The 27,378-nt window shown below is 35.2% G+C and overlaps 1 protein-coding gene across 1 annotated transcript in view; it reads left to right on the forward strand.

Moving 5' to 3' along the window:
• Positions 1-27,378, forward strand: part of POT1 (protection of telomeres 1) — a 106,352-nt gene that overhangs the window by 29,953 nt on the left and 49,021 nt on the right. Inside the window, exons 6-7 of the mRNA XM_044678164.1 lie at positions 4,115-4,162; positions 6,372-6,486. Of these exons, the coding sequence (XP_044534099.1) occupies positions 4,115-4,162; positions 6,372-6,486 (163 nt within the window). The remainder of the gene's footprint in view (positions 1-4,114; positions 4,163-6,371; positions 6,487-27,378) is intronic.

Consider the following 27,378-nt stretch of genomic DNA (forward strand, 5'->3'; position numbering starts at 1 on the left):
ATGCACAAATGCACTTCAGGCATGATTCCAGATTACCCTGCAGAATGGTTTTGTCAGTCATAGCTCCATCAACAGTGTATTAGTGTCCCAATTTTTCTATATTCCATCCAAAATTCATCATTTTCTCTCTTTTTTTTTATCACGTTAGCCACTCTAGTGGGTGTGTGAAGTAGTACCTCAGAGTTATTTTAATTTGCATTCCTTTAATTAATAGTGCTTTGGAGCACTTTTCCATATGACTAAGGAGAGTTTTAATTTTTTTCATTTAAGCATTTGCCTGTTCATATCCCTTGGCCATTTGTCAATTGGGGAATTCTTCATATTCTTATAAATATGAACTGATTCTTTATATATTTGAGAAATGAAGGTTTTGTCAGACATTTGCTCTAAAGATTTTTCCCCAGTTTGCTGTTTCCCTTTTAATCTTGGTTGAATTGATGTTTTTTTGGTGCAAAACCTTTTTTAATGTAGTCAGAGTCATCTATTTTGTGTCTCATGTTTTCTGTGTATTGTTTTGACTTAAATTCTTCCCTTATCCATAAGTCTGACTAAACTTTTTTGTACTCCTCTTATTTGTTTATGCTATCCCTTTATTTCTAAATCATGTATCCATTTTGATTTTACCTTGGTATTTGATGTGAAGTATTGGCCTATGTCTATTTTCTGCTATACTGTTTTCTACTTTTCCCAGTAGTTTTTTTCAAATCATAAGTTCATGTTAATTCTGTTTTCATAATTTTCTTGCATCACCCTCAATTCTTTTCCCAACTTTTTCTCTAACACTTTTTATCTATTTCTTTACCTCTTCCAGGAATTCTAATTCAGCTTGGGTTCTTAGCATTTTTCTTATGATATTTTGTCATAGCTGTTTTCACATTTTCTTCTTCTAATTTAATCTTAGTCCTCTCTACCACCAGGAGCTTTTTATGGTCATATCTTTTTTTTGGTTGTTTGTTCATTTTTCTAGCTATTTTTTTACTTTGTACTTTGTATTAAAGTTGGGCTCTGATCACCAGTTATAATGGTTTTTAAATTTTTTTTTTCAGAGCTAGTTCTGGAGGTCTGTAATTTTTTGGTGTTTCTAAGGTAGTATGAGCTGGGGAGAGGTGTGGTCACTACTCTTCTTGTCTTTACCCAGAAAGGGCCTCTGCTCTCCTTTTACCACCAGCGCTAGTTCTCCTCTCTGCTTTGGAATTGGGACCAAATTGTACTCTCTTGTGACCACCAAAAATACTTTTCTCTACCCTGGAATTATGATCCTGAACTATGCATGGGCATCAGAGTGCTGCCAGTACATTGTTAAATGCTCCAAAACACTTCTACTGTTGCAGCCTCTTTCAAGGCCTAAAACTGCTGCTAGTGCTGCTTTGTGGCTCTGGGCTTGCTCCCACTAAAGTATCACAGACTTTTCTTGCTGGCTTCCTAAGTTGTATTACACTGGAAATATTTTCATTTTGGCCTTTTGTTGACCCTGCTATTCTAAAAATGTTTTTTTGAAGAGTTATTTTAAAGTTGTTTGAAGGTAAATTCAGCTGGGTTGCTAAGCCTATACTCCAACATCTCCAATAGCCCTCTTTAAAAAAATTGAAAAACAAACTAACAAAAAACCTCTTTAACTTAATAGTAGTTATTTATTCAGTTTTATGATTTCAGATGTTATAGTGCATTATGGACAAGGAAGGCAAGAAAAGCAAATTATTATCTCTGCCCCAGTTAACTGTGGGTAGTGTTTTGTCATTTTAGATATAAAGGCCTTAGTGAAGAATATTTCCACCTCTTTCTCCCCTGCCCTTGCCCCCTAGCATTGAGTGGTCTGCAGCTCAACTGTGAGTGTTGTTGCCCTTTCTATCAAGATATTTATTTTCTGTTACAACCATTTTAAAAATTGAACAATTCAATCATTACCAATTATCATTCATGAAAATGAGATTGATTGCCCAGGAAATCAGATTTTTATATCTTTCAGTATCTTCTTTTGTTGCTAAATTTGTGGAATTTTAAAGAAAATTTAAAGCCATGCTAATTTATGTGTTCATTACCAGATTTTCATATTATTACCCTCTATGACCTTTGTAGTATAGAGAGAGGGGGTCATATAGTTTTTTCAAGCTTTGGCTGAGTTCTGAAATCAGTTAGGGGTTTGGAATCTTGAGGGAAAAGTCAGTTGGTTTGGGTCTCCTGTGGAGGGAGGTTGTCTGACCAGCTGAGCTGCCTCCTTACCTATCTGTAGAATTGAAATTTAGCCTAGCTTTGAAATATTTATTTAAGAAATTGTTATTTTGGATAAACCCTTTATATCTTCCTTCCCTATATTATTTGCTACCTTCCCTCCCTTATCTTATATGTCTGTGGAGTTAATAAGGAGAGTAATTAGAGAGGAGTACAAATTCGTGAAGGGTTAACTATAATTGACAATATTAGATATAAAGACACTAGTCAGTCATCATTTATTCCCTTTAGATATCAAGAGCACTTTGTAAGCTTGAGTTAAAGGCAGGTCCTTGCTCAGACTCCATCTCTGCCTCCTTTCCCCACCTGAGGTTCCCGAGACAACTGTTAGGGCTTCCTTAATCCACTTTCCTGTCAGATCATCCTTTTGAAGATAATAAACCCTTTTGTGTTTATCAGACCTATTAGTATAATTTGTCAGTTAGTTATTAAGAGAGGGAAGAAGAGGGAAAGAACTAACATACTCTGGGCTTGAAGGGAAGCTGGGTATCCATCTTGAAGGAAGGTGTAACTTCAAAACAAATCCCTTCCTGTGAAATTAACTAAAGCCTGATTGTTAATTTCAGTTTAGTCTATTTCCCTCAGCCTGTGTTTAAGTTTGAGTCCTGGTCTATAAACCCTGTGTCTTTGCCTGTTAGATTAATTCTCCCTCTCCTGAAGATCTTATTCCTTCAGTGTTATACTCCTGACTTTAGCCCTATTATATCCTGAATCTCCTTATTCCAGCCTACCTGTAATCTAGATTTACTATCTTAACAAATCCTGATAACCTCCTTTCAAAATTCCCTTGTACCACACACCTTTCCTCAAATTATCCCCATTACACTTTCATATTTCAGCCACATTGATTGACTTCGTTTTTTGCGTCTCTTGCCTCATAGCTTTTAGACAAACCAACTCTGATGCTTGGGATGTGATATGAAACTTTATCTTCAATAACAGTATCAACTCATGTTTCACTTCCTCTTTAAAACCATCCCAGATTCCTTTAGTTATTATTGCAACTCTTCATCTTTGTAATTTCTTGTTTGTGTACTTATTGTGGGATCCTCCTTGCCTCCCATTAGAATGTTAGCATCTTAAAGGCATGAATTCTTTTCATAGTTCTCTTTGTCCTCAAGACAAGTCTAATGGGGGAAAACAACACATAAAAGAAAGATGAAAATTTGCATGGGGAAGGTAGAAGGTGGCACTACTTTGGAGAAGTCTAAGGAATCCAAAATGAAGGCAGCTGGAAGGGAAGTAAGGTAGATCTATACTGTCCTTGCTCCTTAAAAGGAATTTATGGCTCCATCTTACAAGAGGATGAGATTTCCCAATGATGAGTTTATTAGGGTCATAGTGGAGAAGCCCAGAAAGTCTTAAGTTGAAATCAGCCAAGTGGGAAATATGGAGATACCTTAGTTTTTCTAAAAGTCTTTAAGAATTCATTCCTTGATCCTCTATCTCAGTGATTCCCAAAGTGGGTGCTACCTCCCCCTTGTGGGTGCCCAGTGATCCTGGGGGGTGGTGATGGCCACAGGTGCATTTATTTTTCCTATTAATTGCTATTAAAATTTAAAAAAAAATAATTTCCAGGGAGCTAAGTAATATTTTTTCTGGAAAGGGGGCAGTAGACCAAAAAAGTTTGGGAACCATTGCTCTATATTAATTTGGACATCACCTGAGAAAAGGAAATATTAGGAAAATTCAAACTTAAGCTACTAAGTCTTTTCCCCTTGAAGTTTTAATGCTTCTTAACTCAGTTTAGAAATAGCTTTACATAAGAATTATACCATTTTCTTTGATTTAGGCTAACGTATAAATTCACTATATTTAAATATTTATAGCATTGATAGCACATTATGTTAAACCATGTCTCTAGCTAAGTGTCTTTGTATTTCAGGTTTATGTTAAATATAACACAGTTCATTCTGAGGAACCTGTATGTTTGGTAAGTTTGGATTCAGCTTTGACAGTTTAATTTCTATGAATCCTTTTTTTTTCCAATATAATGTGTATAATCTATTTCACAAAAATTAGGAAACAAATTATTCTATTTTTGTAAATGAAAAACAAATATATAGTTTCTGTTTATTAAGATTGGTTCAGTATTGTTCTACATATATGATAATTTATATAAACCATGCCTACAAAGAAAAAAGTTTAAAAATCAAGTAATTTTTCTAAAATGACCAATCATATTGATATCCAATTTCATACTATCATTAATACCGTGAATTTTTTTTCTAAATGGTAAATTGGAGAATATTAAAAATATAATGCTCTGTGTATTTTTATATTTTCATAAGTTTGGATCATTACATATATGCTTCTCATTGAAGTTAGTTGAAATATTTGTTTGCTTTGTGCAAGAAAGCATTGAATTTGGAAGGCCTGGTTTCAAGTCCTCCTTCTGCTCTGAGATGTCACTTTTATCACCTTGGAACCTCATTTTCCCCATTCGTAAAGTGACAAAGTTGGACTAAATTCTCTTTCAAGGCTCTTGCAGGTTTAAATTTTATAATATTCTAGTTTTTCTTCATTTCTTTTAAATGCGTTTCATAATCTAAATACCAGAAATAAGTTTCTTTAGAGGAGTCATGAATTAGCCAAATTGAGAGGAGAGAATCAGACTCCCACTTTAAAACCCACTTTGTGAGCCTCTGTTGGGCTTCAGTTTTTCATCTATCAAACAAATGAGTTGAATCAGATAATCACTAAAATCCTTTCCAGTTCTCTGTATCAATTTCTATTATCTAGCTTTCAGTGAATAAAAGTAACTGATAAATAGAATAATTTTTACTTATTACCAGGAAAAATTTTGATTGACAGTATGTTAAGGTAAAAGGGAAAATATTTAATTTGAATTGTCTTTGACTTTAGTGTCTGCTCAAAGTTTTCATTGAAAATTTATTCATTTAAAATTGTATTTATTTAAATTTGTTTTTATTTTTAAAGTTAATTAATTTAAATTTACTTAAAATTCTACTATAAACCTATTTTTCTGACAATATTATCTTACTGCTTCATCTTAGTAGAAAGACTATAAACTTGTAATTTAGAAATAAATGAATTTTCTGAGGCACATAAAAGTATCTATCGTAAAATCCATGTACCTTATTCCATAGGAAAGTCTAAGAATCATCCTTTTTTCCCTCAGGCATAGAGTTATTTGATTTAACCATATGCCTATACATTGTTACCTAGTTGTACTTATTGAACCATTAGTTCTTCCCTTGATTCATTCAAAAAATGGGGAATAGCAAGTGGTCAAAAACAGTCATTTTAGGATAGTTTAATAGGACAAAGAATGAGTGGGGTGGGGCAGAAAGGGACACTATTGATGGTAATAATAAATGTGTTCATTTGTTTTCATTTGCCACTCTTCTTGACTCCATTTGGAATTTTTGTGCCAAATATAGTGGAGTGGCTTGCCATTTTCTTTCCCAGCTCATCATACAGATGAGGAACTGAGACCAACAGTAAAGTGACTTGCCCAGAATCACCCAGCTAGTAAGTGTCTGAGGCCAAACTGGAACTTAGGGAGATGAGTTTTCCTGACTTTAGACAATACTCTATGTGCATTGTGTCACCTAGCTACCTTTGGCAATTATAAGTAAATGTACAGAGTTCTAGCTATTATCATAGACTATTGGGGATATGAAAGAGAAGAGAATAACAAATAACAAATGAAGAGAATAATAAAACAAACTCTTCCCTCAAGGAGATTATATTCTACTCTGAATATATGTACACAGCTAAGTTAATAAAAAGACATACATACTAATACAAAGTAATTATCAGAAGAAAAGGGTACTAATGACTAGAGGGACAAGAAAGACCTCTTATACAAGGCAGAACCTGACTTGTGCTCTGATGAACTAGGAGTTCTTTGAGACAAAGGTGAGAGAAACCATTTGTGCAAAATATGGAGGCAGAAGATGGAATTAACTAGAATAGGGATTGTTAAATTCATATTAGAAAGATTGCCTTAAAATAGTTAAAATAAAAATTTTAAAGTCAGGCAAATTAAATAATTAAAATTAATTTATCTATAAGATGTCCTCATGTCTAATTTCCCAACTACAACTGATTAAGAAAAAAACATACTGTTGCTAAATCTATATATAAAAACATGTTTTCCATTTCTGTTTCTTTAGAGTGTGACACCCAAATATACATATACACCTCTTAATCAACTTAAGCATGGTTCCATAGTCAACGTGTATGGTGCAGTGAAGTTCTTCAAGCCCCCTTATCAAAGCAGAGGAACTGGTCAGTATTCAAAAAATATATTTGTGTTTTAAGTTTCTTATGTGATTAGTCTTATTGGTTTTCAGCTACATGGGTATATTTTGTCATTTTAAATGCTATATCAGAAGCCAAATTTGTTCATTATGATTCCTGTATTCTATTGACTTTTTTTTTTTTATTGACTGGCCTTATTTTACTAGAATTTGTTGAAAGTAGGTATACAGGATTTAGAGGGTCTAAAAAAGGGCAATAAAAATAAATCAACAAATTGGAAAGTAAGGGTGACTCATCTTTATAAAGTACTGACAAACACACAAAACGATCCTATATGCTGCCAATTGAACAATGTATTAACTATCTCTTCTCCTTGATGATTTCTTTGCAACCAAGATATCAAAGTGGACAAATGCATAAAAGTACAAACAGAAAAGAAAAAGTCATAGAAAGTTGATGAGATAGTCATGTTGCAAAAACCAAAAAAAAATTTATATACATGAGTGTTTATTTTATTTTGTGGGATAATCAATTCAGTCTTTTTACTTTCATTTCCATTTTGTCAAAATAACGTTATATGCAGAGTTCTTAGCCTCATAGGCTTTATATCTTTAAAGAGTGGGAGTCAGTGGGAGGGAAAAGGGAGATGAGAGAATTCCCTTCTCTTTATCTCTTCATGGAACTGAGTTTGGTGATTTTAATTTTATGTCATTCAGTTTTAGGGTTTTTATTTTTATTTTTTAATGTTCTTTTCATTTGCATCATTGTAGTGATCTTTTATATCATTTTCCTTGCTCTGCTCACTTCACTTTGTAACAATTCATATAAGTCTTCTCATGCTTTTTGCCTGTTTCTTTTTGGAAAAAAAAAAGAACAATTATGTAAATAGCCTTAGAGGTCCTTTCCAGCCCTAGATCTATTATGCTTTCATTTAGGATGGTTTTGATACAAGTTGGCTTCAAAACTTAATGATGGATTGATGAATATGTGACTTCAGAATCAAGAAAATAAAAGATTGACATTACATGTAATGCACATGAGCATTATATGTAATGTTGATCTTTTATTTTTCTGTCACTTTCATCTCATACCCAAAGAACTAGCTTACCATAACAAAGTTAGGAAAAATTAAAAGAAATGAAAATCATTTCACCAAAACTAAGAAACATCATTTTAATCTATTAGCATATGCAGTATTCTGTGCCCATAATGACTTCACCTAGGCAAAGAAGGGAGAGAAGGAGTTACATTTTCTTTTCACTAGACCAGCTTGGTCACTAATTTACAGTGTTCAGTTTTTGTTTCTCATTTACATTGTTGTAGTCATTGGATATTTTGGTGTTTTTTTGTTTTTTTTTGTTTTTTTTTTTTTTTTTGGTTCCTCTTCACTTTGAATCAATTCATGTAAATTTTCCATTATAGCATGTAAATCTTAAGGGGTGATTGGTAAAAATCACATTGGGAAATATTTTAGAATTTGTTTTTAAAATTTCAAAAGTAGCATTGGTTTTAAAGTTACATAAAAATGGACTCAGTTGCTTCCTAAATATTGCAGCTGAATTATTAGATTGAAGTTTGAAATATTGGAGTATATAGTCATATTTTCTATGGACAGTTACACAAAAAAAAATTTAGAGAAGATATGAGCCACAAAGAATTAAAATGTGTATGCCAGATATGTTCAGATATATAAAATTAGCTGGAGGAATTAAGAGCTAGTAATAGACCATCTGCTATTATTGAGACTAGGACATATGTTTAACTGTGTTTTTTCTCCTGCAATCCATATTTAAATGAATATCATCAATTTCATTTGAACATATTCATTGATAACACTAAAAATATATCTTGAAACTCTAGCAAGAGTTTCTAAACTATCAATTTTCGGGTTTTATTGGTCATTTTTTTCTTTGTTTTGAAGGAAGTCATGCTTTACCAGGAGTGAATACTACAGGAAAGTCAAACAAATAGCACTGATTTTTGTTTTCAGGAAAGTACCAACTTCATTAGAGCCACCATAGAGAAGTACCAGAATAAATGTACAGGAACAAACTGCAGCTGTGCCTATTTTATATTATGCAAAGAAATATTATTTCCTATGTATCCAGCTACATTTAAAATCATATCCAGATGTACATAAGGGGGAAAAGTTGTTAAAAAACTATAATGCAGATTTAGGAAGAAAAGGTATTTCTAAAATTTTTCCACTCAAATTTTACTTTACAAAATTTATGCATTTGAGTTGTGAGAGGTAATTCAGCTTTCTCAATGAATTATTAATCTTGTCTTTCATCACATAGCAAGTATTAATGACAAATATGGTATCAATATTCTTTTTGGTGCGTTTTCACATTTTCCTAAGTTTTGACCTAGATTGAAAAATTCAGCTCTATCAGAAATGTAGCCTTTATCCCTTGCAGTTAAAGGTGACTTATCTATCATGAACTTGATGTCATTTGAGGATAGAATTCTCAAAAACATTGGCATAAGCTTTCATAAGATTTGAGGACACATGTAAATAATGTTTAAGAATATATATTAAACAAAAATGATTTTGTGGTTTGTAGTATATAAAATCTTGCAACCATGTTTTACATGGATACAAACTAACAGTTGCCCAGTTTAGAATACAGAACTTGGCATGAGACAGGGGCAGGTGCCAGTCTGGCAGTTGAGGTGGGGCTATTTAAGAAGACTCCCACACCCCTGCCTTCACTTCTCCTTTTACCTTTTGGAGGGAAGGAGGGAGGTGGAACTTGGGTTTAGTTTTCCCCTTAGGCAGATAGGCTCAAACTATTATAGGTGGCCAAATACTAACAACTCATCTGGCAAATCCAGTTATCCTTTAGGGAAAAAATAAATATATATCAACCAACAAGACAACACCATCTGACCCAGGGCTCATAAGCCCTGGGTTGTCTATAGCAAAGCACATCAGAGTTTAGGTCTGGCCCCAAGTCATTCTTATCCTCTGCTCCACAAGAAGACCTTCAGTGTTCTGGACTAGTTTAGAAAGTTAACTGGCATAGGTTCTTAGATTACCTCACCCACTTTCCAAACCCAATTCACCTAATATCTTTATCATCAATAAACCTCTAAGCCTAAGAACCTAAAGTCATTGCCTTACGTTATCATAAACCAAGTGAGATCAGCCATCTGGACGTTCTAAAGGGCTACAGCTTGTCAACTCCATTAGCAGTTGGATACAGGAAGTGCCATTTCTCCTTCCTGTTTGACTCTATCCTTTTACCAATAGGAATTACTTCCTTCTCAGGGCAGGGCTATAGAATCCTGAACTTAAAGGAGCTTGGCTTTACTAGCAAGAGAGAGTTTCACCTATCTCTCTGCCAGTTTGGGTGAAGGATCCCTGGTACATCCACATACTGTACTTAAGCCTACAGCCTCTGGGGCTGGCCTAATTCTAACCTTCTTTCTTCTCCCATGCAGTAGCCAGCCCCCGTCTTATTACAGGTTGCATGATGGATTTATATGCATCTAATACGCTATTATTAATATACAAATTCATATACATATCTTTCAACATCTCTCAGTTGTTAACAGTAGCAATGAAGATTTGTTCTGAGTCTTCTTCCCTCTTGTACTTGTTGCACATATGTGAGACAGAAATCTAGGTCTAGTTATATAGTCTTTTTCTATAGATAAACACTGTTTATCATGTCATCTTTCATAACTCAGTTTTTTTCTGTTATGTAGTTCATGTTTTCATTTAGCCAAAAATTTATATGTTTAATTTCTACTTTTTAGAAGAAAAATATTTTTCTTTCCCTATAGTGCATCTTGTATAGCCACATAGAGAGGGCATCAATGCCTTGCAAAGGGCTTCTGTTTGTAATTTACATTTTGTGTCTGCCTAGTCTGCTTAAGTGGAAGCACTTGGCTTGCCTTTTCAGTTCTTGCCATCCCACTCAGCATGGACAGGAGTCTGGGGAATTAGAATTTGAAAAGAATTAAATTTTAATTCCTTTGGATTCTACAGAGAAGTAGACAGAGTCAATACTAATGAGAATTTTAAAATAAGTTTTATAGATGCCTTTTTCATACTGTAGTCATTTTCCTACTCTCTATTTTTTCCTACTCTCTATAACCTTCCCAGTTAAAAACAATTAAAAAAGACTGAAATAATAACTTCCAGTTTATGAAATATCCCTTAACCAGAATTTATAATTTGGTGAAGTTTATTTTGATACTTTCTGGATTTATGCTCTTCTTATTTACCGGTTCATCTTCTACTCAGTCTCCAAGGAATTGAGTGCCATCAGGTTGGACTCTACCTGAATAACTTCCTTCCCCTTTCTTTCCCCCTAATTCCTTCTTCTTGTCTAGCCCCATACACACTTGTTACAAGCTTACTGACATCCTACAGTGACCCACATGCTAATATTATTTTTATATCTTCCTCTGATCAAAATTCCTCATCTTTAGCACTAGCTTTTAGGAAAGGAGCTTGATTTAACAATATTACATTCTGTTGAAGATGTAATGACTATCTGCTGATTTTCTCCTCCCTTCAAATACCCTTTTCTACATGAGAAAAGGCCTTTCAAGTCTGACTTTCTTCTTGTTGCTTGTCTCCCAGGGAGACAGTGTGGACTGGGAAATCACTTATTAAGACAACATCTTCTTTAATTCTAGAATCTTTTCAAGAATTATCAGTAGCTTTCTATTTTCTTAATTTAATAACCAATGCTTACTAGTTGTTCTACTTTACTGTTTGCTATGGGAAGCACCTTCTGGCACAGACAGGCAAGAAAAAGACTATTTGGGTTGCTTGACTATTAATAGATTTTATTTTTTTTATTTTTATTTTTTTAATAATTTTTATTTTTTAGAAAAGTTATGGTTACATGATTCATGTTCTTACTTTCCCCCTTCCCCCCCCCCCATAGCCAATGCGCATTTCCCCTGGTTTCAACATGTGTCATCGATCAAGACTTATTTCCCAATTGTTGATAGTTGCATTGGTGTGGTAGTTTCAGGTCTACATCCCCAATCATGTCCTCCTCAACCCATGTGTTCCCAAGCAGTTGTTTTTCTTCTGTGTTTCCACTCCTATAGTTCTTCCTCTGAATGTGGATAGAGTTCTTTTCCATGAGTCCCTCAGAATTGCTATGGATCATTGCATTGCTGCCAGTACAGAAGTCCATCACATTCTATTTTACCACAGTGTATTGGTCTCTGTGTACAATGTTCTTCTGGCTCTGCTCCTTTCACTCTGCATCAATTCCTGGAGGTCTTTCCAGTTCACATGGAATTCCTCTAGTTCATTATTCCTTTTAGCGCAATAATATTCCATCACCAGCATATACCACAGTTTGTTCAGCCATTCCCCAATTGAAGGACATACTCTCGTTTTCCAGTTTTTTTTGCCACCACAAAAATCGCGGCTATAAATATTTTCATACAAGTCTGTTTATCTATGATCTCTTTGGGGGACAAACCCAACAATGGTATGGCTGGATCAAAGGGCAGGCAATCCTTTATAGCCCTATGAGTGTAGTTCCAAATTGCCATCCAGAATGGTTGGATCAGTTCACAACTCCACCAGCAATGCATCAATGTCCCAACTTGGCCACATCCCCTCCAACATTCATTATTCTCCCCTACACTCATTTTAGCCAATCTGCTAGGTTTGAGATGATACCTCAGATTTGTTTTGATTTGCATTTCTCTAATTATTAGAGATTTGGAACACTTTCTCATGTACTTATTGATACTTTTGATTTCTTTACCTGAAAATTGCCTATTCATGTCTCTTGCCCATTTATCAATTGGGGAATGGCTTGATTTTTTATACAATTGATTTAACTCCTTGTATATTTGAGTAACTAGACCCCTGTCAGGTTCCTTGTTATAAAGACTTCCTCCCAATTTGTTGTTTCCCTTCTGATTTTGGCCACACTGTTTCTGACTGTACAAAAGCCTTCAAATCTAGTACAATCAATAATCCCATTCACATTCAGAGTTATAATTATCAGTTATGTATTTCCCAACATTTTGGTATCCTCTCTTAGTTCTACCCCTTCTTCTTAGACTATTTCCTTTTAAACCAGTGATTTGTTTTAAACCAGTAATCCTTGTCCCCTCCCTTGATTTACTTCTACCCTCTCCCTTGTTATTCCCCTCTTTTTATTTTTAAGGACTAATGAATTCCCTCTCCCTTCTCCTCCCCTCCCTTTTTTGACTTCCTCACTCCTCTGCTCCCCTTGGTTTATCCCTTCTGACTTTCTCAGTAGGGTTAGATAGAGTTCTATATCTCAATGGATATAGCTACTCTTCCCTCTCAGGGTTAATTCCACTGAGAGTAAGGTTTAAATATTACCTCTTAATGCTTTCTTCCTCTCCTTCTTATAATAGTATTCATCCCCTCTCCTTCTCATGCCCTCTTTGTGTGTAATAGAATATCCTATTTTTCTTATTCATTCAAGTTTCTCTTGGTGTCCTCTACTATTCCCACCCACTCCCTTATCATCTTAGACCATTTAGTACTCCAACATCTCCTTGTGAATAATTCTTCTAATTACTATAATAATGGATATTATAATAGTGAATAGAGTTCACTACAGAGAATTACACATAACATTTCTCCATAAAGGAATACAAATAATTAGATCTTATTGAAGCCCTTAAAGAGGCAAATTTAAAAATAAGAGTTTTCTTTCTTTCCCCTCTGTTTCTTTTTTTACCTTTTCATGTTTCTCTTGATTTTTGTGGTTGGATATTGAACTTTCCATTTAGTCCTGGTCTTTTCTGTGCAAATACTTGGAAATCTTCTATCTTGTTGAATGCCCATACTTTCCCGTGGAAGTACATAGTCATTTTTTATGGGTAGGTGATCCTTGGTTGTAGACCCAGTTCTCTTGCCTTTCTGAATATCATATTCCAAGCCTTGAGGTCTTGTAGTGTGGAGTCTGCCAGATCCTGTGTGATCCTGATTGGTGCTCCTTGATATCTGAATTGTCTCTTTCTGGCTTCTTGTAAATTTTTTCTTTTACTTGCAAGCTCTTGAATTTGGCTATAATATTCATGGGGGTTGTCTTTTCAGGGTTAAGTGTAGAGGGCAATCTATGGTTCCTTTCAATGTCTATATTGCCCTCTTGTTGTAGAACTTAAGGGCAATTTTGCTAAATAATTTCCTTTAGCATTGAGTCCAAAGTTCTATTAATTTCTGCTTTTTCAGGAAGACCAATGATTCTCAGATTATCTCTTCTAGGCCTGTTTTCTTGATCTGTCAATTTCTCAGTGAGATATTTCATGTTTCCTTCTATTTTATTAGTCTTTTGACTTTGCTTTATTTTTTCTTGTTGTCTTAAGAGATCATTGGCTTCTACTTGCCCAATTCTTGTCTTTAGAGACTGGTTTTCTGCTATATTCTTTTGATTTTCCTTTTCTATTTGGTCTATCCTGTTTTCCAGCTGTTTGATTTTGGTCTCCAATTTGCTTATTAGTTCTTTTGATTTGGGGGCGTCTTTTTCTAATTGCCCAATTCTAGCCTTTAGAGACTGGCTTTTGGCTATAATCTTTTGGTTTTCCTTTTGAATCTGGTCTGTTTGTTTCTTCAAGGCTTCCAGCTGGTCATTTCTGGTCTTCAGTTTGCTTATCAATTCATTTGATTTCCGAGCCTCACTTTCTAATTGCGAAATTCTACCTTTAAAACTGTTATTTTCTTGCCAGTTTTCTACCATCTTTCTCATAATCTCAGATTTGAACTCTTCAATAGCTTGTGACCACTTTTCATTTTTTTGGGAAGGTTTAGATATGGTTACTTATTTGTTCTCCTCTGCTGTTTGCTCTGTTGTCTGGATTTTTTCTGTGTAAAAGTTGTGGAGTGTTAAAGATTTCTTCTTGATCTTTCTCTTCTGGGGTTCTTGTCTCTGGCTTGCCATTGTTAGCTCAGCGCCCTCTCAGCTTTATCCTCATGCCCAGGGTCTGTCTGTGCTCTTTGGGCTCCTGAGGTCTCAGGTCTAGTTGTTCTCAGGGTCAATCCTCCTGGTGGTCCCCTTACTTGTTCCTCTGCCACGAAGCTCCTTTAACAGTCTTAGGGTGCTGCTTCCACAGCCTTGCACCCCTCTGCACTGGGTCCGCGCCTGCCCTCAGAATCCGTGTCTGCAGCTGCAACCACGCCTGCGCTCAGGGTCTGTGTTCAAAGTCCAAGTGTTCTTTAGCCTCTTGGGGTCTTAAGTCTTGATGCTCTCAGGAACACGCCCTGGTGGTTGTCAAGTAGTTGTCAAGGACTTAATGGGTGCTCCAAACTTGCTCTAAGTCTTGCGCTGGCTTTGGCACTGTGTGGGGTAGGGGGTTGTTCAGCTCGTGTTTTAGTAGAGCTGTTTCACCCCCTTATAGCATGGAAATGCCCCGATTCCACGTACCTTCAATGCTCTGCTTGTTGTGGGGTCCCTTTGTTCGTCAAGATTTGTTTTTATGTCCCCTTGAGGAGTCCTGTATGTGTAGTGTTATAAAGTAAATGGGCTGATAGATGGCGAGAGAAAGAGTAAACTGGATACTCCTACTGCTAATTGTGTGACAGCAGTGATGGTTCAGAATGTGGCTAGTGCAAGATCAACTGAGGCTTGCCACCTAGCTAGATGATGTAACACCTCCCTCCTTTAGAACAGTGCCCAGGCAGGATCCTTCAGGTCAGTGGATGGTATCCCTTCAGGTCCCACCTGGAGTTGATTGATGATAGACATTGGGCTTTATTAGCCTTGAAAACGGTTTTTCTGACTGCATGACTCCCTTCCCAGAGAAGGTATGAAACAACCACTCCAGGAAGGTACTTGAATAGTTTATCTATATTTTAGCAAAGATGGAGTATTGGGAAATGGAAAGAGGAATTGGGAAACCCTAAACTAATTTTGGTAATAGTAAACCCTCAGAGCTGTAGGCAGGTAATTGATTTTGGTTAGTTAGCTTCTCTGCCTCAGCCTGGCCACAGCCAAACCAGAGCAAGCAAGCTGCTTTTTGATGTCTTTCAGCTTCTTCTTCCTGCTAGGTGTTATGCCTATACAGCCTTCAGGATCCACTCCTTTTCCACCCTCTTCTTCTTCTGCCCACTTCCTGGAATCCTGCTGGGCCCTGGGATACCTAGATAACTACAGATCATTTGAATTCCTAAATATCTAGGGGACAGTAGAATAAGAAGATTGATGGTCTGGGTACAGGTTGGCAATATTAGTCAGGTACAAGACAGGAGGATCTTGCCAGGTTGAGCCAAGCAAATCACCAATCCCAAAAGACCAGGATTCACAGATCTTAGATCCAAGGGAATGAAAGGACTCAAAAGCCAGGGCTGCCAAGGTATTTATACACCCCTGGGCCAACCGCTTTCTCCCTTGTCCTCATGCCCTCTGAGAACATTCTAAGATCCAATGGTCTCCACCTGTCAATCAACAGTGTGGACTCCCAGTTCCCAGAGTTTCAATATAACAGTGGGTTAGGAGAGGTCAAGCAGCTGCTTTTTACTCTGCCACCATCTTAACCCGGAAGTCTTAACAGAGTTTAAATAAAGTGAAAGTCAACAATATCATTCATTCTGATGAGACAGAGGACTACCAGACATTACCAACTCCCCTTCCACTGCTTCCCAAGATCCTTAAGGCTTTATCTATGACTTTCATCTATGTCCTCCAATCATCCAACACTGTCTTTTTAACAAATTTTGTAGCTTAAGGACCTCTGGACCCTGTGATCTCTTCCTTTCTTTAGGATTTCCAAGCCTTTCTATTTGTCTTACTTTGAGCTTTATATTATTATTTTCTTGAGCGGGATATTGAGAGTTGTGTTTTTCTACTTTCTCTAGGAATTGGGAAACTGCATACTTGGAATCTTCCTATAGTGGTGTAATCCAGGGCAATATTTGTTTCTTGCTACTCTTGTCTGAGGTCTACAAGTTCCTTATCTATGTTTGATTTATATAATATTCCTGGTGGTTTCCCCCTCTTTGGAAATTCCAATATTCTTCTCCTAGGCATCATAATTATCAGCCAGATTGAATGTTCTCTTGGTTCAAAGTGGCAGAACTGCAAGCCACACTTTGGTCTTAAATTCCTGCCATAGGTATTCCATTGTAAGCTTCTGATAAACTGTTTCTCATTCTACCCATAGGCCTAAATCTCTTTCTTAGTCCATCCTGAACTTGTGACTTGGAACTTGGCAGTTTGGTAGTGCTTCCCCTTCATATTCATTTTTGCATTCTGCATATTGTTGAGTTGCCTTTTATGCTTCTGCTTCTTGTTCTATTTCATAGCTTGATCATCTTTTAGTTTTCTATTCTCTAGTGTGTTCAACCTGGCTAAACCTAGTCCTTGATGTTCAGAAACCTTTCTCTGTCTCTCACTTCTGTTGGAAATATTAATCACTGATTTTCTCTTGTATTTCCTGATTAAAATTGGTCTGGTGCTTTTGTTAGGTCAGTGATGGCAAACCCCTGTCACAGATTCTAAAGATGGCACGTAGAGTCCTTTCTGTGGGCACCTCACTGACCCTCCTTCCTCCCCTCCTCCACCCCCCCCCCAAAGAGTTCATTACTAGAAAGGCAGAGGGACTTGGGCAGAGTTGTTCCCTTCTCCCTCTCCACTGTGCCTGATGACATTTTTTCATTTCATCCACCCCTCTGCCCAGCAGCCTGATAGGAGTGCTTTCTCTTTTCCCTGTGTGGGGTTAAGGGGAGTGGAGTGTACCTTGCACTTGTTGGTGGGGAGGGGCATGACACATGATCTGGGGGATAGGATGGGGGCAGGGCCTGGCACTCTATCTCCAAAAGGTTCTCTATCACTGTTCTAGGTCCTTTTGGAGGAATTGTGTTAGGGGGAATTTGGCTGTTCTTATTATGTTGTCATCTTGGTTCTGCTGCCTCACGGACCTTTAACCACTTGGGTTGGGAATTCACAGTGTTACTTTGACAGTGAAAACACAGTCTTAGGAGTAATAACTTAATCTGGCCTCAGAAAATTCTTATCTGTATGATCCTGGGTAAGTCACTTAACACGTTGCCTAGCCCTTATCATTCTTCTCCCTTGGAACTAATACACTGTATTGATCCTAAGACAAAAGGCAAGGGTTTAAAAAAAAGAACAATATCTTTAATTAGGAGAAATATTAACAGATTTTCTCATAACTAAAATGTTATCATACCAATTTTGAATATTTAATGCATTTTAATAGTAAATAAAGCCCTCAAAGTATAGAAAACTTATAAATAAAACAAATAATTAATAACAAGAAATCCCTTGCTACTTATGGTGATATACAAGCTACATATCACATGTTAAAGCATCTGTTTAACCAGATGCTACTAGTAATTCTTGAATGCTTGTGTCTCTTAAATTGATTCTCATATTAGAAATTATTGTTAAAGAGCATTATAGATCAGCAGCTTAAATCTTTGTTGCTTTTATCTCTTATGTTATGCTTTCAAAGTTTTATATATGTCAAATCATTTAAATAATGCCACTTTAACAATATAAAGCACTTAGCATACATATTAGTATTATGTTGATAGTAGAAAATTAATTTTTCAAAAAATAATATTCTGGAAATTTTACCTCACTACATTTGGATTCACTATAATGAGGAATATTGCCCTACTTTAGTTGTATTTCTTACTGCTCAATTTAATAATAATAATAATAAGTAATAATAATAATAAATAATAATAAGTAATAGATTTAAAAAATACACATGTAGTTTTCTTAATCCCTTATTTCTAGTAATTGTTTTGTTTCCAGTGATTTTTAAATATTTTAAGTTTATTCAGTGCTATTTATTAATTGAAAAAAATTAAGTTAAAATTTTAAGATAAAAAAAGCTAGAAATAGCATTAGACCATTCATGATAAGTCATTATATTGAGATACTTTTTCTTGCTACAATTTTAAAACAGCACTTTATATTTCTAATCAAAGTATTAGCCCGTCTTTGACAAAATAAGAAAAATTTGGTTTTGTCTAAAAGTTTTTATGTAAATCACTTATTCATTTCCCTCCCTACATTTGAAACTTCTGGTGATTTTTCGAAAAAGTACTATTTTATATTTTAATCATTTAAGTTTGAAAAGAACTTTAGTGTTATTAAGTGGTTTTAATTTTATCTCTTTTTTGTAAACTCTTACCTTTCACCTTAGAATCAATATTATGTATTGGTTCTAAGACAGAAGAGTTGTAAGGCAAGGCAGTGAGGGTTAAGTGACTTGCCCAGGATCACACAGCTAGGAAGTGTCTGAGGCCAGATTTGAACCTAGGACCTCCCATCTCTAGGCCTGGCTCCCAATCCACTGAGCTACACAGTTGCCCCCTTTAGTTTATCTCTTGAAAGAGATTAGAAGGATCTTTATTTTGCATATCAAAATATTGATGAATAGTATCTAAATAAAAATTTATCTGGCAGCTACATATATCTTGATTTTTATTTTGAACTTCACAAAATCAACACGAACTTTTCATTATCAAAAGAACAGAAAAACAACTGCATATTGACATGCAACTGCTATTACATAGTGTATTTTTTCATTACATATTTTATTTATTAAGAAGCATTTTTTACTTTCTTGTCTTGGTATTAAAAAGAAAGAAAATTAAATTCTTCTAAAAATATGCATAGTTTTCAAAATCAATTCCCACATTTCTTCATGTCCAAAAATGTACGTCTTATTCTACAATTGTGGTTTCTCTATGAAGAGGTAGGAAGCATACCTTATTATCAGTCTTCCAAAGTCATAAATGACCTTAGTATTTATCAGAGTTTTTAAAACTTTAAAAGTTTTTTCAAATTATCTTAGTAATTATAAAATTGTTTCCTTCATTATCCTCACTATACTTAAATTCAATAATCTCACCTAGATTTCTCTAAATCTGGCACCTTCCTTGTTCCATTATGTTCATATACCATAATTTACTTCATCTACCCTCCTGTAATATTTTTGTAAATATGCATCATTTATCCTCTTTTCCCTCTTAAGTGGTATGCCTAACAGTGATATCACTGATTTATAGGAATGGATTTTCAAGAATAGATTTGATTTAAAAGGGTATGCACAAATAAGTACTTTTTTTTAGGTATAGTTATAAGCTTCCTACCAAAATGAGTTTATAGTTCTGCATACAAGACATTGGTGTTCCTGCCCTCCCATAAACCATCCAAAAGTTGCCATTACCTTTCTTGTCATCATTGCTAATTAAATAAATGTTAGTTGGAACATTTTTTTTCTATGCTTTGATGATTTGTTTTTCTTCTTTTGAAAATTTCCCATTTATTTTTTAGAGAATGACTTATATTCTTATATTGGTATCAATTTTGTATATATCTCAGATAGCAGACCTTTATCAGAAAAATTATGTAAATCAAAATTACTCATTTTATTTTTCCCTATAGATAAAAAAGTTACAGTTATTCCTTTTTATGTTTTTATGAGATTATTTTTTTTACCTTTCCAAATATAGAATGTTTCCATTGATGACCTATTGTTGCTTTGCAGTTTGAAGGCTTATATTATAAGGAAGCTTAAAATAATTGATATCTATTTCGAAAGCAAAATAACAGCAATAAAAATGGGTAAGGTTAGCCCTCAACAGTTACAAAATGTTAATGTTAACCTTGGGAAAGCATTTTTTCTGTTTTTTTTTTAATTGATAGAATTTATTCATAAGTATTTTAGCTCCTCCTTCCCCTCCCTGAATCAAAGAAGACCCCATCCAGGAGACAGATTCGTATATATAATTTATGTTTTGTTTCCATTCTTCCCTTCGTTCTCTGGAGGTAACATTCACAAATTATTCTTCAAGTACTAAATCTATAACGTTGTGTAATATTCTCTTGTAATATTCTCATTTCAGTTCTATTCATTATCACATGTAATTCTTTCCAATTAAAAAAAATCTGCTCATTGTTTCTTTAAGATGTAGTCATATTGTTTCTTATGTTCACAATCATATGGCACAGTTTATTTAGCCATTGCCCAGTTAATGGGCTTCCTTCTACTTCCAGTCCTTTGTCACCACAAAGTGAGTTTCTACAAATATTTTGGAACATATAGATTCTTTTCCTTTTTCCCCGATCTCCTTAGGAAATTAGACCCAGCAATGGTATTTCTGGGTCCAAGGGCATATGCAATTTTATAAGTCCCTGAGTGTAATTCCAAATTGCTCTCCAATATGGTTGGATTAGGGGCAGAGCCAAGATAGCAGCTTAGTATCAGGGAAAGCTGAAATCTCTGACAATCTTTCCAAACCAATCTTTAAAAAGTGCCTCAGAATGATAGGAGTCAAAAACCAAAAGCAAGACAGAGTGATAAGGCTCTCCCACTGAACATAACTTGAAATGTAGGTAGTGTTGATTTTTATGGTTTAAAGAGGAACTAGAAGCAAAACTTTACCCAGAGGAATGCTAACTGCTGTGCCAGATTCTGTGACTGTGTATAGGTTAACTTTGGGATCCCAGGACCTGAGCTACACCAACAAAAGAACACCCCAAATCCACCTCTTGAAGTACCAGGTCCTGGCACCAGCCCACGGTGAGGCCCAGAAGTCTAAAGCTCTGGACTCTTTCAAGCCTGCACTCCTGTAATAAAGACCTAGCCCTGGGACAAAATAACTCACAATGCAGAGCCCTGCAAGCCATTAGCTTTCAGAATTCTCTGACCTTAGGCAAAAAAAGACTGGGAAAATTTGAGCAAACAGCAAAAGAAACACCAACCCTAGAAAATTCCTACGTTGACAAATAGCAGAGCTAAGCATCTACATACAAAACCTCAAAGAAAATTGTCTCTAGCACTGGAAGAACTCAAAAAAGAATTCAAAAATCAAATCAGATAGGTCAAAGAAAAGTGGTAAAATGAAATGAAAGTAATGCAAAAAGAAAATACCAACTTAAAAAGCAAAATTGGTCAACTGGAAAAAGAAGCAAAAAAATCCAATGAAGAAAACACTTTCATGAAAAGTAGAATGGTTCAAATGAAAAAGGAAGACCAAAAGGTTATAGAAGTAATTCAGTCTTTAAAAATTAGAATTGAACAAAGAGAAGCTAATGACTTCATGAGATATCAAGAAATAATAAAGAAAAACCAAAAGAATCAAAAAATGGAAGAACATATGAAATATCTCATTGAAAACACAATTGACCTGGAAAATAGATCCAGGAGAGACAGTTTCTCTAATCACCAGTGATTTGGATCTTTTTTTTTTTTTTTTTAATATACCTAGCTTTGATATCTTCATCTAGAAATGTTAATTCATATCTTTTTCTCCATTTATTAATTGGAGGCTAGCTTTTATCAATTTGACAAAACTCTCTTTATATTTTAGATATGAGATCTTTGTCCAAAAAGCTGTCTATAAATTTTTCTGCCTTCTAATCTTGACAATGTTTGTATAAAACCTTTTCAATTTAATATACTCCAAATTACATAATTTACATCTCAATGCTTTCCATCTCTTGTTGACCCATAAATTCCTTTCCTCTCCATAAATCTGATAGGTAATATAATATGTAATAATAATGAGAACCAATAACCAATGTTTGATAGAGGGGAGAGAGTGAGTCTATGAGGTGAGACTCTCTTCTCACTCTCCCCTCGCACCAAATATACACTGGGAGACTTTGAGGGGGTGTCACCCTGAAACTGGGTGACCTGGATGGGCGTGCCACCCCACAGGAGTTGGGGGTGAGGCTTCCCTATAAGATGAAGTATGTGGTAGCCCAGTCCGATTCTGAATGAGGACAGGGTTCACACAAGCCTCCCCCGAGGTCAGTCAACTTCATAGCGGGTGGCCTGGCTTCAAGATGGAGGCAGCCAGACCAAGCTGTGGTTCCCCTCTCCCTTGTTGTCTCTCAGGCACTTTGGAAAGCTATCTGACTAATGAATGGCTTTTATTATTCACAATTCAGGGGTTGGGGAAAGGGGTGAATGGCAGAGGGATTTTGCGGTGCCCTCTTCGATATTCCCATAAGGTCCGTCACTTAGGTGGGAAACCCAGTGGTTCCCACTTCTAAGCTTTTCCCCTTACCCCTTCTCCTTCTGTTTCTATTTCTCTTTCTCAGTTACTGTCCTTTTCTATAATTGTAAGTTAGACTGGAAAGGGTCTCTCAGCAAGGTTGAGTTATGGGTGAAGGAGACTGAGAGATGGCCCCCCAAATAGAGTCCAAACTTAGCTGACTCGGTGGTTGAAGCCTTGATGGGTGAGATGTAATGACAGGGCTTTGATCAGGGAATCAGGGTTTCACTTTCCAAATGAAAGATCCTCAGGAAGCTCTGAGGACTGGATCTGAGCTGGGGTGTCCTCCTCTCTTTCCTCTAGTCCTCCACCAGAAAACCTCTCCTCACAGTCCTCCACCAGAAGCTCCCTCCTCCTCCTTCTTCCTCAGAACATTTTCCAGAATTTTCCCTGGTCTCAACTATTAGTAACTGTCACCAACTGTCAGCCATTCCTTCTCTGGCTCCTTTTGTCCCATCCCCCTTGCAGAAATCCCATCCTTACAAATATATTCCCCATTCTTCTAGTTTAGGTATTATTTCTCCTGTTTTTTTCTTGATTGTATATTTAGTTTAATCTTATCTTAGTGAGTCATGTAAGATATTGGTCTCTACCTTGTTCCTGCCAAACTACTTTTCCAGACTTTCCATTTGTCCTAATACTTTTTACTAAATAGTGATTTTTAAAAATCCTAAATACCTGGATCTATGCTTTTGTCAAATACAATGTTACTATTATCTTTTACTGTTTATTGCACATCAGTCCTGTTTCCCTGATCTTCCTTTCTGTCTCTTAGTCAGTACCAGATACTTTTGATAATTATCACTTTATAATACAGTTTAAAATGTGTACTGTAGAAAGCTTTTGTGACTGGAAATTCTCTAAGATTTTGTATCATTGTTTTCTGATCTAATTCATCAGACATGATTAAGTACCTACCATGCATTAATCAGTATTTAGGTCTCAATCTTTACTACATGAATATTGAATTTCCAATAGACACAAATGAAATTTTAAATTATTTTATACTTGTATACTATATCCAAATGAAGGTAATGACTAGGTCATTTTGCACCTTTACACATTCAGAATATGATGTGATGTGGGATTGAAATGATAACTTCAGGGAATTTGCTAACTCTCTTTGTAAGGAGACAGGTAGGTGAAAGGATTGGCTTCTAATGGAGAAAGTTACAAGGGATTTAGTGTCCTTAGGAGAAATCCAGTTTTCAGTTAAAGCAACAAAATGGGGAGGGGATATTGGTTAAAAAATTCAAAGATTGTATTGAATTGTGAGTAAAGTTGGGAGTTCTAAGTGGCATAGTTGAATTTACCAGAAAGATACTATCAGATCAGGTTTGAGTGAGTTTGAGGAAGAGCAGTAATCATTAGGAAAGGGATGAGGGTAGAGAAGATTTTTTTTTTTGCAAATAGATATTTGTATAATATTCGTACAGATGGATTTTTTATCTTCTTTAGAATCAGGAAAAGAAGAAGAAAATACTTTTTTGAAAAAGTTTTCAACAAAATATTTCCAAAGATAATTTTCAACAATTAAAAATACCATATATACTATTTAAGTAAAGGTTACTGATTTAATATATAATGTAGTATATATGGTATTTTTAATTGTTGAAAATTATCTTTGGAAATATTTCGTTGACCTTGATATTAATCATGAAAGATAACAGATGAAAAATTAAGCTTTCTCTGCTGCATTAAAGGCAGTCTTAAACAATTCGCCCAATTCATTTAGTACAATTAAGTACAAAGTGCTTTGGAGTTTTTTGTGAGGAAAAGTACTTTTAAACTAAGTCTTTAATCAAAAACACCAACATACATAAATTATATAATCCATGAAAACTTTTTGCAAAAAAAAATCTTCACCCTCATCCCTCTCCTAATCTATATAGTATCTATATCTATATATCTATGTAGTATAGTAAACTTCACCTAAGCACTTTTAAAACTTTGTGTCATTTTTCCTAATACAAATTGTCATGGGAGACCAATGTTACTTGGCAATAGGAAGTGATTGTCATTTTAGTTTTCTCATTATCATTACTATGAAAGACTTAATGCATATACTTTTAAAGGAGAACTTAGATTGTGTCCTTTTTCATTATGAGAAAGGTCTCATGTCACAGGATATCAGATTTTCTGTGACATGTAAAATTGTATAACCCTGAATAAGTTAACTTTTAAGCATTACTTTTTCCATCTGTGAAATACTTTAATATCTACCTCACATAGTTATGGAGATGAAGATACTTTGAATTAGTTAAAACAGTACAGATATTGGTGAGAAAAATGCCCAATTATAGTTAGGGATTTGTTTCCTTAAATTCTGTTCTGAATTTCATTCCATCCTTCTAAAAATGGTAAATAGCAACTAGTAATTACAAGAGCATAATTGTGTTGTGCTATATTCTTAAAAAAAAAAATAAACTACTAATTCCTTTGGAAGCCAAGACAGTAAGCTAGGTACCTAGCATATCACATCTAGTATCAGCTTATCAAATTTGCAAGTGTTGTGTGTGGCAGAAGCCTCATATATATTAATTTTTCAAGCCCAATATCTAGTAATAGCAAAATAATATCTAACTTTTATATGGCCCTTTAGGGTTTGAAAAGCACTTTTCATATATTATCTTATTTGTTTCTGTAAAGATGATTTAAGGAGTCCCAAAGATGTTACTTGGTTAGATAGGCTCATGTGTGTGGAGCCTAACTGGGGAACTCTTCACCTTTACTTTTAGGGTATCAAGAAATTATCTCTGTGAATGGTGTAGCAGCCAGAGATGGACAGGAGCCAGTGTTCTGTTAAGAGTTTTCTTTGGGTTTGAGTATTGTCAGTTTTCTAGGACTTACCTTAATGCCTTGACTCCAAGAAACTCTTAGGTGAATGTAAGACTGAATGACAGTCAGCCTTGGGTTTTTTGTAACCCCAATTCCCTCTTCTTCCCTCTATTTACACTGTATCACCTAAGGAAATTTTATCTGACTGCTATTCATTAACAAGAGGATTTATTATATTAAAGGAACAAGGATGTGTGAGGTGAGTTGGGGTAGGAAGCCCTGCTCTCTCACAGTAATAAATGAGGTCCTTGATGCCTGGCTAAGCCCTCAGGCTTTGGCCAGGAGCTCTCTTACTCCCTCTCCTCTATCTGTTATCAAAACTAAATGACAGACAGAATAAGATTATGAGGGTCTCTCTCATTTGGCACAGAACAGGACAGTGAGCCTTCAAGATTGACCCAGTGAGGTTTTCGAGTCCACAGACCCCTTTCAGCTGCTGGCAGATATCTAAATTCTTCTTCAATGATATATGTAAGGAAGCAGGAACACTATCAGATCTTCAGGAAAAGAGATATCAAGGGAAACCCTCAGGAAGTCTCAGTTGATATCAGAGGTTGGGTAAAGTCCTCCATCGTCCACAGAGTCCAGAGATGAAGACTCCTGCCCAGGATTCTTTCTCTCACAAACCTCTGCTCCTCCTTCCAACTGCTGTTCCTGTCATTCCATGTTGCTTTCCAACATTCCAAACCTTCTCTGTGCTAAACTTTTCCTTACAATTCTAACAAGTTTATAAATTAAGGTGCTGTTACCCCCATTTTATACATGAAACTAAGTGATATGCACACTTACACACAGCTAGAAAATGTTGGAAGTATTTCATATTCTCTACTCTGACACCTATCTAAGTAATGACCCAAGTCAGAAAAAGATATTAGAAATGACAGGTTATAAAGCTCTGATTAGCAAACTATTAAATTAAAATAATTTTACTGTGTCAACTATTGTTCAAATCCTGTTTTTAAAAATTCTTAACTTTTAAATAATTAAAATGTTTACCTTAGTGCGTTTGGAGATCATACTTTTCTATCCTCACCTTCTGATTTACTTTCTTTTATAAGGTTTTGCATTTCTTTATCTCAGTATCAAATTAAATGGTGATAAGATAGTGGTTTCAATGGTTGATCCCATTTTCCATTTGTTAATGAATTTTCACACTTCAGAAAGTAATTTGAATAAATTTGTAGTACATAAAAACTTGTGGTATAAAGTTTAAATTTGTTTGAAGGGGATTAGACTCCTAGAAAGAAAAAACAGAACAGAAAGAAGCAGAGATATTCAGTAAGATGAAGTAACAAGAAGATTCTTGTTGAAAAATGTGGCATTTAAAAACATTATCAAATGCATACTGCCTATTGAAAATAAGAATGAAATAGTAGTAATATTTTCTGGTACAATGTAAAAGCCACTTTCTACCTAACAAGAAAATACTTGTTTATAGGAAAATACCTTTGAGTTGGAGATCTGAAGGAGAAAGGTCTTGTGGGATTTTCCTTAATTTTTTTCTGTTCTAGCTAGTGGAAAAATGAAAGAATTTGAGATGTGAGAACCACATCATAGAAAGTTATTCTTATATTAAAATATTTTTTAAAAATTGTTTAATTTTTTAAAGCAGGATATTCACTCAGGTGTTAAGGTAAGTATGTTATTAAGGACTTGATATGTTCAGGAGAATGATCAGAATCCCAGAAAGATAGTAGTATAGAAGTCATCTTGCCTCTCAGCTTTGGAGAGCCAAAATACCTTTTAGCTTTCTACTGCCAAAGTTGTGGCTATAGGGATGCTTTGAGACACTAAATCTTGAAAAGCTAAAACACCAGTCACCTAGATAAAGAAAAAACCTAGTATGATAATATGTAGTAAAACTGATTTTTTACTACAGTTTATATCAGGGAAAAAGTCTTGAATAAAGGCTCAAAGCAGGCAGTTAGCTCTCATCGTTGGGCAAGCATGAATAGCTAGAGGCCAGGTTTTAATGAGAAATAGTTATTAGAGGAGAGCATGTAGTAGTCTCAATTAAAACAAACTCCTGCTTGTTTTCTTGTTTAGTGAAAAAATAGCTAGAAGAAATACAGATACAT

Source organism: Gracilinanus agilis, chromosome 5 (assembly GCF_016433145.1).
Source record: "Gracilinanus agilis isolate LMUSP501 chromosome 5, AgileGrace, whole genome shotgun sequence".
NCBI lineage: Eukaryota > Metazoa > Chordata > Mammalia > Didelphimorphia > Didelphidae > Gracilinanus > Gracilinanus agilis.